The sequence below is a fragment of the Salvelinus namaycush genome, chromosome 23 (assembly GCF_016432855.1).
Source record: "Salvelinus namaycush isolate Seneca chromosome 23, SaNama_1.0, whole genome shotgun sequence".
Classification (NCBI taxonomy): Eukaryota; Metazoa; Chordata; class Actinopteri; order Salmoniformes; family Salmonidae; genus Salvelinus; species Salvelinus namaycush.
Genome location: NC_052329.1, coordinates 38,442,675 through 38,455,227, shown reverse-complemented (window position 1 = coordinate 38,455,227; position 12,553 = coordinate 38,442,675). Strand labels below are relative to the sequence as shown.

General features: G+C 43.2%; 1 protein-coding gene across 1 annotated transcript; it reads left to right on the top strand.

Moving 5' to 3' along the window:
• Positions 1-3,943: 3,943 nt before the first annotated feature.
• rhoub (ras homolog family member Ub) lies at positions 3,944-12,263 on the top strand. Its single transcript, XM_038961584.1, has 3 exons — positions 3,944-4,399; positions 6,243-6,301; positions 9,753-12,263. Exons 1-3 carry the CDS (start codon positions 4,183-4,185, stop codon positions 10,206-10,208), a joined length of 732 nt encoding a protein of 243 aa, XP_038817512.1. The 5' UTR covers positions 3,944-4,182; the 3' UTR covers positions 10,209-12,263.
• Positions 12,264-12,553: the final 290 nt, after the last annotated feature.

Sequence of the window (12,553 nt, the reverse complement as noted above, 5' to 3'; positions counted from 1 at the left end):
AGGACTGCAGATGTGGCCAGGGCAATAAACTGCGATGCCCGTACTGTGAGACGCCTAAGACAGAGCTACAGTGAGACAGGACGGACAGCTGATCGTCCTCGCAGTGGCAGACCACGTATAACAACACCTGCACAGGACCGGTACATCCGAACATCACACCTGCGGGACAGGTACAGGATGGCAACAACTGCCCGAGTTACACCAGGAACACACAATCCCTCCATCAGTGCTCAGACTGTCCGCAATAGGCTGAGAGATGCTGGACTGAGGGCTTGTAGGCCTGTTGTAAGGCAGGTCCTCACCAGACATCACTGGCAACAATGTCGCCTATGGGCACAAACCCACCATCGCTGGACCAGACAGGACTGGCAAATAGGGCTCTTGGTTTTGTCTCACCAGGGGTGATGGTCGGATTCGCGTTTATCGTTGAAGGAATGAGCGTTACACCGAGGCCTGTACTCTGGACCGGGATCGATTTGGAGGTGGAGGGTCCATCATGGTCTGGGGCAGTGTGTCACAGCATCATCGGACTGAGCTTGTTGCCATTGCAGGCAATCTCAACGCTGTGCGTTACAGGGAAGACATCCTCCTCCCTCATGTGGTACCCTTCCTGCAGGCTCATCCTGACATGACCCTCCAGCATGACAATGCCACCAGCCATACTGCTCGTTCTGTGCGTGATTTCCTGCAAGACAGTAATGTCAGTGTTCTGCCATGGCCAGTGAAGAGCCCGGATCTCAATCCCATTGAGCACCTGTTGGGTCGGAGGGTGAGGGCTAGGGCCATTCCCCCCAGAAATGTCTGCTAACTTGCAGGTGCCTTGGTGGAAGAGTGGGGTAACATCTCACAGCAAGAACTGGCAAATCTGGTGCAGTCCATGAGGAGGAGATGCACTGCAGTACTTAATGCAGCTGGTGGCCACACCAGATACTGACTGTTACTTTGGATTTTGACCCTCCCTTTTTTCAGGGACACATTATTCCATTTCTGTTAGTCACATGTCTGTGGAACTTGTTCAGTTTATGTCTCAGTTGTTGGAATCTTATGTTCATACAAATATTTACACATGTTAAGTTTGCTGAAAATAAACACAGTTGACAGTGAGAGGACGTTTCTTTTTTTGCTGACTTTATATCTCTCCACGAACCTAATTGAGCATCTGGCACAATTTACGTGAGATATTAGTTCTGGGTTTCCGAGATTACGTCTAGCCTGACAGCGTGTTTGGGAGCAATGACTCACTAGGTGCCCTTCTAAGAACAGTTGCATTAGTGCGTGAATGACTTTGCTTGGCTACCCAAACTCCTTGCTCCGGGCCAAACACTACGCCACTACCACAGATGTTAGTTTCTTCTCCGGAATGAGTACCTCCCCGACAATTTTTAGAACGTAAACACATTCTAACCATTCTGATTGGTCCCAGAAACCGATGGGTTGGGCCAGAGCCAGAACACACGTGGGTAAAGCGGTGTTTGGAAAATGTGTCATTGGCTTTGATACTGGGGGTTCGAGAGGATCCAATCGCTGATGACTTTGTTTTGTACAACACCCCTCGTTTTGAAGTCACCACAAACGACTTAAATGATGGCAGTCTCAGACTGAAGTATGTAGCAAACACAGAGCAGCGGAACAACTCAATTTGAATTGTCAAGGAATGAATCACTAGCTAGATAACTGCTTCTAGAAACCTTCTGTAACAAGCCATTCAAGTTAGACTAAAACCTATACTTTTTTTGAGTCATTTCACAATAATGTTAAATCATCATCATCCATTTTGGTGTAAAGAAATATTTCAGAATATGCTGCCACTGAAATGCCCACCTCTTAACATCTATTACTTTAAGGTCCTCACCACAGCTTGGCAGTGTGCTTTAGTCGTGCACTAAACCTGTCAGGTTTTTTATGGGTACATTTTCTTCTGCCTTATAATTCATGTATGTTCTGACTCTGTGTGCAATAAAGTTGGACTTGTATGTTAAGAGTTAGAATTAACTTTATCCCAGGACATGATTAGATGTGGCTGTTCACCTACACTTTACCTCGCCCTCCCTTCTATAGTATGTTGCACTGATCTCACTACACAGTCCTAGGGATGCCTGTTGGCCCAGAGACCTGAACCCTTGCTAGATGGTGAATTGGAGGATGAGAGGTGAGATGGGTTATGGTTCACAGGAAGACTTTATTAACTAATCCCTTAGAAGAGGCAAGGACAGGAGAGCAAGTCTTATCAAACCTCAAGTTAAATGTCATTACTTTTATTATACATAGACCAACATTAATTATTTTGTATCATCAAAAATCAAATGGGTACTCAAACGTTTAATCTTGCAATAAGATATTAAACACAAAATCTTGACAATTAAATGAACATTTTGACGAGTCTAGTGTTTGACTCCTTTATGTGTTTCCCACCACGTTGTGTGTGTGTGTGTGTGTGTGTGTGTGTGTGTGTGTGTGTGTGTGTGTGTGTGTGTGTGTGTGTGTGTGTGTGTGTGTGTGTGTGTGTGTGTGTGTGTGTGTGTGTGAGAGAGAGAGAGAGAGAAATAGAGAGAGAGGATAAGACTCCGAGTTTTTAATATAAACGTTTTTAAGCTAACCTAAAAGAAAAAGGGAGTGTTATTGTTGCCATTTGATGACTAGCTTTTTACCACAGGGAGGCGACAAAAGCCAATCCATATACTGCAACAGTAATACCGTGTCACAGATTAATAGTGAAGGTGTCACTCCATTTTGATTTTGAATACGACATTTACACTTGATCGACTGTGACTCTGCAGAACTGAATATGCAAATATCCGCGAGGCCGAGATATCTTTAGAATTGGTGATGGTAAAATTAACCAGAAATTACGGAATTGACTGGAAATGCAGAACTGCTTGCTCAGGCCTCAAATATAGTGCAGTAGGCTACATAATGTATGGGCCGAGAGCAAACTCGACCATGTGCCTCACTGGCGTTTCAGTTTGTGCATTTCTAAAAAGTCGACACGTGACAGAAGGAAATTGGGTCATTTAAACTGGTTTACCTTGACAAGTCTCAACATGCCCTTACCTCAAACTAGGCGTTAAATGTGTATTAGTTCCGGTTTGTAGGCATATTGGCTCTGTCTTTTTGTTTAGTCTGTTCTCACTGTAGGACATCGAAATAATATTGCATCAGCCTAAATCTGTTAAAGGTGTGCCACAATTCACTTTCAAACCAGCTGCTTGACAAAGCCAATTAATGTGAACAGTTGAAGGGTTGGGCCTCATTTTTTGTAGAATTATGTTTTGTGTTACTGGCCTTCATTTTAAATAGTTAGTAGGTAAATTGCCAAAGGGGAAATGCGTGTCAAAGTCCTCCAAAAGTTGCCTTTCAAGTTTTTCCCTTCCTGTTATATATTCTAAAATGAATAGGAACAGGGAATGGTGGGCTACACAACGCATGCCTATTAATTATTTGAGGTGTTCAATATGCTATATTTGAATACAGTACACCAGGGTTGTGAGCAAAAAAAAACATTTTAATTTTTATAATTTTCGTTGTTGGACATAAGACTGTAAAATCACCAGGAAATCAGCTCAAAGTTATTTTAATTTAGAATATTGTTCCCAAGTATTTCCACGCATAAATAAAGAAGCATATGTGATCATATCCCATTGTAGTCAAGATTTGAAATAATTGTGTTTTCGTCTAATCTGTTTTTGTCAAATACTATATTTGTTTGGATTCTTGCGGTCAATTTGCAGTGTACAAATTATTGTTAACTATGTCCAGGACCCCTGGTTGAATAAAATTAGAGACCAGTGCAGTACAAAAACTGCCAGGTAGATAACATGTGCAAATTTTTCCACTGGCAGAAGGCGGGTCCATCAACTCGCTCCTTTCAAAACGCAATGGTGGAGGAGAGGGGAGGGAATAGTCAAATCACGCTTGATGTTATAAAGCAGACCATCCTCCTCCAATGTCTAACAGATTAGAGTAACGGATTGGAGTATTCAAACCCGGGAGAAGTGACTGTTTTCAACTTTTTACACATAGTTATTATTTGTTCTTTGGGAGCTCACAAGACCACTACTTTGATTTATTAAAAAAAAAAAATGCTATAGACAAATATATTATAGGCTACAGAAGACATTCTCATGGTGCTCTCTTTATTTGCTCCTACTGGAGTAAGGAAAAGGTGTTTGTAACAAGTGCTGAATGTCACCTCCAGTTCCAATGGATTATAACAAGACCATGGCTCCTCCAGTGCCGCCTCACAAACACCAAACTACCCGGCCAGGCGAGGCTCAGGAGCGGGTGTTGAAGTGCGTACTACTCGGCGATGGAGCGGTTGGGAAGACCAGCCTGGTTGTCAGCTACACAACAAATGGCTATCCAACGAAATACGTCCCCACCGCGTTTGATGACTTTTCAGGTGAGCCAGTTAAAACCATTTGTGGCACTATTCTTGGACAAAAATAATGATACATTTTCCTCCTATAGACATGAAATCAGCAACTTCCCAGCCAGATAAAATAATAAACATAAAACATGTTTTCTGTTGCACATTGCTACGTTTTGATTTTGATTATGGGTCAACACCCTTATATTGCACATTGCAATAAAGCCTTAATTGACCATAGTGAACATTTGTTATATTGTAAAGGTGAAATGCGCTGGCTCTCCCTTGCAGCCACCCATTCTGCGGAACGAATCACCGAACTTTACTTGCCCAGGAGGCTAACAGCAGCGACTGTCTGTTGCAGGTCTTTGTATTATTGCACGCAAACTATACGCCCTGGTAATTTTATACGTCCTGGCTTGTTGTATGTTCCAGTTGGCAGAGTTCCATTTTCCAAAATGCTGCCACCAGTGAAGTTTTGTCTAATGTACAAAACAGTGGAAAAGTTCAACAGTATACTAGTTGAAACTAACCTCCGTTGGCAAGTGATGAAAACCGCGGCACACACTGACGTTATCGTGTCATTATCACAGGAGAGGCCTATCCTTCCTTTTGAAGCTTTCCCTATAAACTTTGACTCAGGAAACCTCCACCAAAACACAATGTCTGAATTCATCTAAACTTGCATGACATGATGAGGCTTGATTAGGAAAATGTGACACCCTCTTTCTGCCCATCCAAAATGATAATTAGACACAGCTGCCCTCACTTATCCGTTCATCAGCAATATACATCTATTATAACAATTCTATTACTCTGAACACCTTACTAGACTTATTCCAACTGCCATGGAAGGTTTTGAATCAGAACATTGCATATTTTGATAGACTTATACACACTAATATCATTCATATTCATCCCTTCCTCGCTGCCCGCAGAAATGGAAGTTGTAGGCCTAAACTGAACAGAACATGCTTGTTGAACATGTGCAGGCATGTTTTGGATGGCACAACTCTGGCCATTGTTGTCAGCCCTTGACCCAAAAGCCACGTCTCTGCTATACTGTAATGGACACATCTGTTGCAATGGCTCTGAGCTGAGATTGTCTTTTGCCCCAGTGACAGAGAGGGATTGTGCAGTTGGGGCCCCGTTTGATGATGTCATGTATCCGTTCCTGGAATCAGAGCCCTCTTTTGAAAGCTGATTTCTGGGCAGTTATGCAACTTCACAGGTGACACTTGGGGTAGAGGAAAGAGAGGGGGAGGGCAGGGAGGTTTGGGCCCAAGTAGAATTCAAGGCAGATCATATGTCAGGGATTTGGGAATGATTGCACACTGGGCGCTGGGTTTAATGAGGAGAAGTCCCTGCAGCTCTTTGATCAGGGGGCGTGACCGTATACCCCGGGCGCATTGTAAACGCTTCCATAAGCTTCACCACATTGGGCTCTTTTGAAACATGGCCTATAATGAAACTGCTAGTGGCATGACTCATAGCACTCTTCCAATCTGGAGAGGGTAATTGGGAGAGTCACTAAACAAACAAATCGGCTTTGTTTTCCTCTGTAGACCGCTTGGCAGGGCTTTCAAAGCTTGAAAGAACACAGAATATGATATGAAAGAGTAGTTATTGCCTTTACTTTAACTGGGCGAGTGGGCGGTCGAGACAAGGCCCCCACTCTGAGTTAGGGGGATGGGTGAGGTTTCTGTCCACTGTGTCCAGTAGGTATGAAGTATGTCAAACTGGCTTGTCAGAGGTCTCTCTCTCCCTCTCTGTGTGTGCATGTTTGTTTAAAGTGTCTGGTGGAGTAATGGGGAGGCAGATGGGACAATAGCTCTGCTGACAGCAGGTGATTTAGCTCTCTCTCTCTCCCCTACAGCGGTGGTGCAGGTGGATGGACACCCTGTGAGACTACAGCTCTGTGACACTGCTGGACAGGTGAGAACAACAGCCTCATATCGACATGCAGCAGAGCAACCCTCCACATACTACATGCAGTGCTTCCACATAGTATGCTTCGCCAGTTGATGCTGCATCGCTGCGTCCATCATTCTCTGTAACATGCATGTATGCCCAGAGGAGAACGGATGCTGAGCCCCACTGAACTTCCCCAACGGCCGTTCTCCGTCTTCTGCATGGTTCTCATACATGTCACATGATTTTAGTGTCAGAGACAGTGTTGGCTTTTGTCCACCACTCTTGCATGCTGTCTTTGCTGGCGGGTATTGCTCAGGGCAGAATTCTGGGGCACCGTCTTATTTCCCAGGCTTTCCCACAACTCTGTGGCAGCTGTGGGGCCCGCTGGTGTCTCCTGGGAATGTCTCTCTAACACCCCCCCTAGAGAGAGATGAATTCCTGGGCTCTGCTGCAACCAGGCAAATTCATTGGCATAACTTTTGGGGATGGGGGTTGAGAGGAGGGATTTGGGAATGGTGAGAGGGCGGTAGAACGGCGTGAACTCATTAGAACAGAATCGATCTGGGGTGAAGCCACGTTGTGTGGCAACCGCTAGGAGGGAGGGAGACGACGCAATCGCAGCAGGTAGCTGTTTTTTAAAATCTTGTTCTGCTCTCCCTCTCTTCCCCTCACCCCTCTCTGTAGTTGTGCAAGCATAGGCAGGCACGGTTGGTGTAACTGAGAGTTGTGCCCCTGAGCTCTGAGCATCATGCCAAGCCTTTTTAACATGGTTAGATTGTTCTAGAAAGGGAACAGGTTGTGAAAGCCCTGGTGTTTTCTCTCTGGGCATGGGTGGTGTCGTAATCTCATTCTATAGCTACAACCCAGAGAGCATAGTTTAGTTTAGTTTATTGGGATCCCCATTTGCTACTGCACATGCAGCAGCTACTCTTTCTGGGGTCCACGTAAAATGTACAAATACATGACAAAGTACCAAACCGTAGTAGAGAAGAACAACATAAGATATATACATTTTGAATTTCATATAATATGTTTGGACACACCTACTCATTCCAGGGTTTTTCTTTATTTTTACTATTTTCTACATTGTAGAATAATAGTGAAGACATCAAAACGATGAAATAACACATATGGAATCATGTAATAACCAAAAAAGTGTTAAACAAATCAAAATATCAAAATATATTCTTCAAAGTAGCCATCCTTTGCCTTGATGACAGCTTTGCACAATCTTGGCATTCTCTCAACCAGCTTCATGAGGTAGTCACCTGGAATGCATTTCAATTAACAGGTGTGGAATTTATTTCCTTTGATGCGTTTGAGCCAATCAGTTGTGTTGTGGCAAGGTAGGGGTGGTATACAAAAGATAGCCCTATTTGGTAAAAGACCAAGTCCATATTATGGCAAGAACAGCTCAAATAACCAAAGAGAAATGACAATCTGTTACTTTAAGACATGAAGGCCTTTGGTCTGATGATTTGTTTAACATGATTCCATATGTGTTATTTCATAGTTTTCATGTCATGTCTTCATCAATGCCTAAGAAGACTTGACTGTGTTTGGTTGAGTGTAGAGTTCACAACCATTGGAACGAACACAAGGCCCCAACACTTCACAGCGTACATGCACTGTAGTGAACTCCACACTGTTGTCTTAGGGCTGCACGGATCTGCCCACTTTGTACACAACTTCTAAATCCCCCACTCTCACAGTCAGAGACCTGGGGGGAAAAACAAGCAGATAAAGTCAACTAAAACCTACTGTACATATATGTACTTTCATAACAGGAGAACAGATACCACACCCTGAGAAAGCCTGAGATAAACAATAGCAACGTGGCTATTTGGTCATTCTCGCGAAACGGTAAACAAACAAAAAAAACATCAAGTGTCATTTTTTACGAAATGTCCTCTTGAATCACTGAGATTAGCATCTGTACTTATCTATTTCATTATTATTATGTTTTTTGATCAGATATTATGCATTTTTACCCACGTTTACACAAAAAAAGTAATAAATAAATACATTTTTCTGATATTTTTTAACATTGCTCCCCTAATGAAAATACTTGCGTTAAACATAACACTGAAGAAAAAAAAATAGGTCTAAAGAAATTATACAATTATTATAAAAAATATAAATTTGAGCTCTTTAGCCATTTCTTTAATGAGAAGGCCAAGTGGGGTAAAGTTTTTTGTAAACTTCAACTTGTATACCATTTTTATGATTTATCGACAAACTACAGCAACATATTTTCTGTTTTAATCAAATAATGTTTTTCTAAATAATGTTTTAAATAAAATTACCTGAATTTAATCTGGATGCATTTCGGTAATGTGAATTTGGGGTGAAAATGTACAAAGTTCAGGCGAAAATGTCTAATGTATTTAAAATAAGACACTTTCCCCAAAACTAAACATCTTAGTCCTCAGAATGATAGTTGATTCTTGCAGATGCATCATGGTTTTGTAACTCAATTTGCTACAGACATTTTAAAACTGGATTCATAAGAATTACCCTGTTAATTAAACAGTCACTCCCCGCTCCGAAAGATTGATGCCTTTTGTATGTTAGCCAATATCTCTGCGCCATCACCTCAGTTTGCAGACACTTAAGGCGAAAGTATGATTTGGAAAGGAAAAGTGTGTAGAAAGACTTTCACTCAGAGGCTCCTGAATATAAAAAAAGTACCTTTCCATGTCAGGCTTCTGAAAGTGGATAAAGAGAGAGGGGTTTGTCAAGTTTCTGCCAGCCTTAATCTGTGTACTCAAGGATGTGGGAGGCCCTTGTTATCCAATGTTCTGTGGCTCCTCAATGTTAATTTGGGAAATCAGTTTGGCTTTCCTGCTCAACATAAACAGACTTTTCTCACACAGTTTGTTATCGAGAGATTATCTCCACCACTTATTTTCAACTGACATTCTGCCTGCTTGGTTTGCATTGACCTATAAAGCGATTACTGGAATGTGTTGGTTTGAAGCTGGTTTGTTTGTGTGAACCTTGACGCGAAATACATCGCACACTAGAGTTGGTAAATCTCAACTAACTAGGGATTAGGTGCTTTGGAAAGTGTTTGTAATACCTTGATGGATTTTATATAACATCATCCGTGCTTGGATCTGCAAAACCTAAAGACGATTAATTTCAGTATCCAGCAGTTTTTTTAAAGAGTATTTTATTAGTCACTGCTGGTCTATCCACTCTCCCACTCCATCGGTCTTCTTCAGTCTTCTATAAACATACATTTTTGGGGGGGAAATATAGTTGCCTAAACAACTTCTCCCATACGCTTTTTTCCCCTTCTGCACTTGTTTGTCAATGTTTATGCCAAGTCAACTTTTTTCAAGATACTCAGTTCACCATTTGTTTGGGTTCCCATATAATGGCACTGGCCCTGTGTTACTGCTGAATGTCAACCTCTCACTAACCCCCCCATGTCCCTTGTGTGTCTCTCTCCCTCCTCTCTCCTCAGGATGAATTCGATAAGCTCCGTCACTTCTGCTACTCACGCACTGACGCCCTCCTCCTCTGCTTCAGCGTGGTCAGCCCTGCCTCCTTCCAGAACGTCTGGGAGAAGTGGGTCCCAGAGATCCGCCGGCGCTGCCCGCTCGTGCCTATGCTGCTGGTGGGAACCCAGTGTGACCTGCGCGAGGACGTCAAGGTGCTGATCGAGCTGGCCCGCCGGCGGGAGAGGCCCGTGGCCGAGGTGGACGCCCGTACCCTGGCGGACAAAGTGGACGCCGTGGCGTACGTGGAGTGCTCGGCGCTCACCCAGAAGAACCTGAAGGAGGTGTTTGACGCGGCTATCGCCGTGGGGATGAAGCACGCCGATAGGAGGGCGCGGCGGGAGAGGAAGGTGCGCAGCACGGCCGATAAGATGAAGACACTGTCCAAGTCGTGGTGGAAGAAGTACGTCTGTGTCCAGTAGAGAGAGGAGAGGATATTGACTATGAAACTGGGACTGGAAACGTGTTCAGACAAGCCTATGTTGTTCATATGGATTGAAGGACTTCTGTCTTAGCTCCGCTCACATGACCCCACTTCGGTCAAAATTAGGGTTGCAAAATACCAGGAACTTTCAATAAATTCCCTGGTTTTCCCGAAATCCCAGTTGGAGGATTCCCGAAATCAGAAGGGAATAAGCAGGAAATCGGGAGTCTTCCAACTAGGATTTCTAGAAAACCAGGGAATTTATTAAAAGTTCAGGGAATTTTGCAACCCTAGTCAAAAGTAATGACCAAGGACCCACAGCTTAGTAGAGTGAGGGGATGGACTAGGGACTGGGGGTGAGAGACACTGATTGATGGATTGTAAAGAGACTGACAGGACTGGGCTCCAACCACTCCCTTTCTGCTTGAGCTAGTCTGAACTCTAACGTCTGAGTAGAGTGCTATCGGAGAAGATCAAGGTGTAAACCCATCAGCATGATTGTCAATATATTGGAGCAAAGAGCGAGTTGAACTCTGAGCAATAATGACTTCTATATAAACTAATGGCTGGGGAGGGGAAAAGACTGGGATCTTCATGTACTTTTATACTCCCTCACATGAATTGGCCAAATACAACAAATATAAAAAATGTAAATAAAATACTATATCCTAATGTGCGGCATGCTGTATGTATTCATCCTGTCCTTATACCTTATACATGTTCATTTCTTTTATGTTATCCACCACTCTGTAATCAAACAGCCAGCAGATCTCATTGGCAGAGCTAGACTAAAATAAACTGAGGGATTAACATGGAATTAAACTCAAACCAAATACCGCTACAATACTAATACAGCTACAATACATTCATATCTACAATCAACTACATTTTATAGACTTTAGAGATATTGATAAGAGACTTTTCCACAGATTCCATCTGGCCCTAATCGTCACTGTCAGCAGCATGACCTGGCCCCATGGTCCTCTGGTGGTGGTCATTAAGTCAGGTGGTGGAGGCTTACGCCTGGTGTGTGTGTGTGTGTGTGTGTGTGTGTTTAACCACATGACCGACTGAGGTCCCTAGCCCAGGTTGTGCATGTCGGCTTGTCTGCTTCAGTGCTACATTTAAGTGTGTGTTGATACAGCTGCTCTCCACTGTCAGCAGACCACACAGTGAGGGACTGGGCTCCCCCAGACAGAGTAGAGCGCATCATCAATACATGTTAATGGTCAGACCTTTTGGAGAGCTTTCAACAACCATCCCCCCCCTTCCCATTGATCTCCACTCAACCTACTTGAGCTGGAGAACTTTGATCGTCATGAGCTCGGCGATTTCCATCCAATAGCCACTCAACTCAACTGATGGGAGTCTAGGAGCTGCCGAGAGCGTTGTCTCACTCTGTCGGGTTGAGGAGATTAGATTGAGGAACACATGGTCATTGAGTGGTGCCCACTGTAAGTTACACTTAACCCAAATACTTTGTTGGAGTCATGCCAATGATGCCATCCAATGTCCTTTAGACTGTACAGGGTCTGATGTCTCTCTTTGTCATTTAAAACTGTAGATATTCACCCTTCCATGAGAGTCGCAAGGTTTTCACCCCACGGTTGGTCACTATATTTTTGTAATTACAGAACTGTAAGCTCAAATATTGAGTTCACCGGTACTCGTTCTCCTCTCCAGCAACCGTATGATGACAGGGTGAATTGCCGAAGATACCGATTTGTATTTGCTTCTTATTTTTCAGAAGCCTCTCTGTATGCTCTCTTTATGTATCCCTTTATTTGGGGCATCAGCCATAAAATGCACAGCCACTGATCAACCCTACAAACAAATGTATGAGAAATGGCATGTATATTTTGTATAACAATGTTTTTATAATGTGATATCTATCAGGGTAATTTTGTGTACATTTTGGTCTGTACCTGTCACAAGCTGTCCTGAAAACACCCTCAATGGTACAGAATGACAGATGCGTGTCACTTGTCTGATACTGTCCAGGACTGTTTATAAATCAACAGATCTAAATAAATGTGAAATCTTAACAAAAACATGCCGTGTATCAGTGTTTGTCAGCGTTTTAATGAGAGAAATGTTATCTTTCACCCTGTGTGGAGTATGTGAGGGATTGAATGAATCCGATCTCCCATTGAGTCTAAAAATGAATACTGGTGACACTCCGTGTGAGGTCAAAGGTAAGAACACTATGTAAATGTATACGTTGAGGGAGCATTGTGTAAGTCGTCCCCCATCACACCTTCTGTTTTGAGAATGTGCTGAGTTGTGGTGGACGATCATTGACAATCGTGTTTTAAAGGAATAACTCTGGTTCTCCTGAACAAA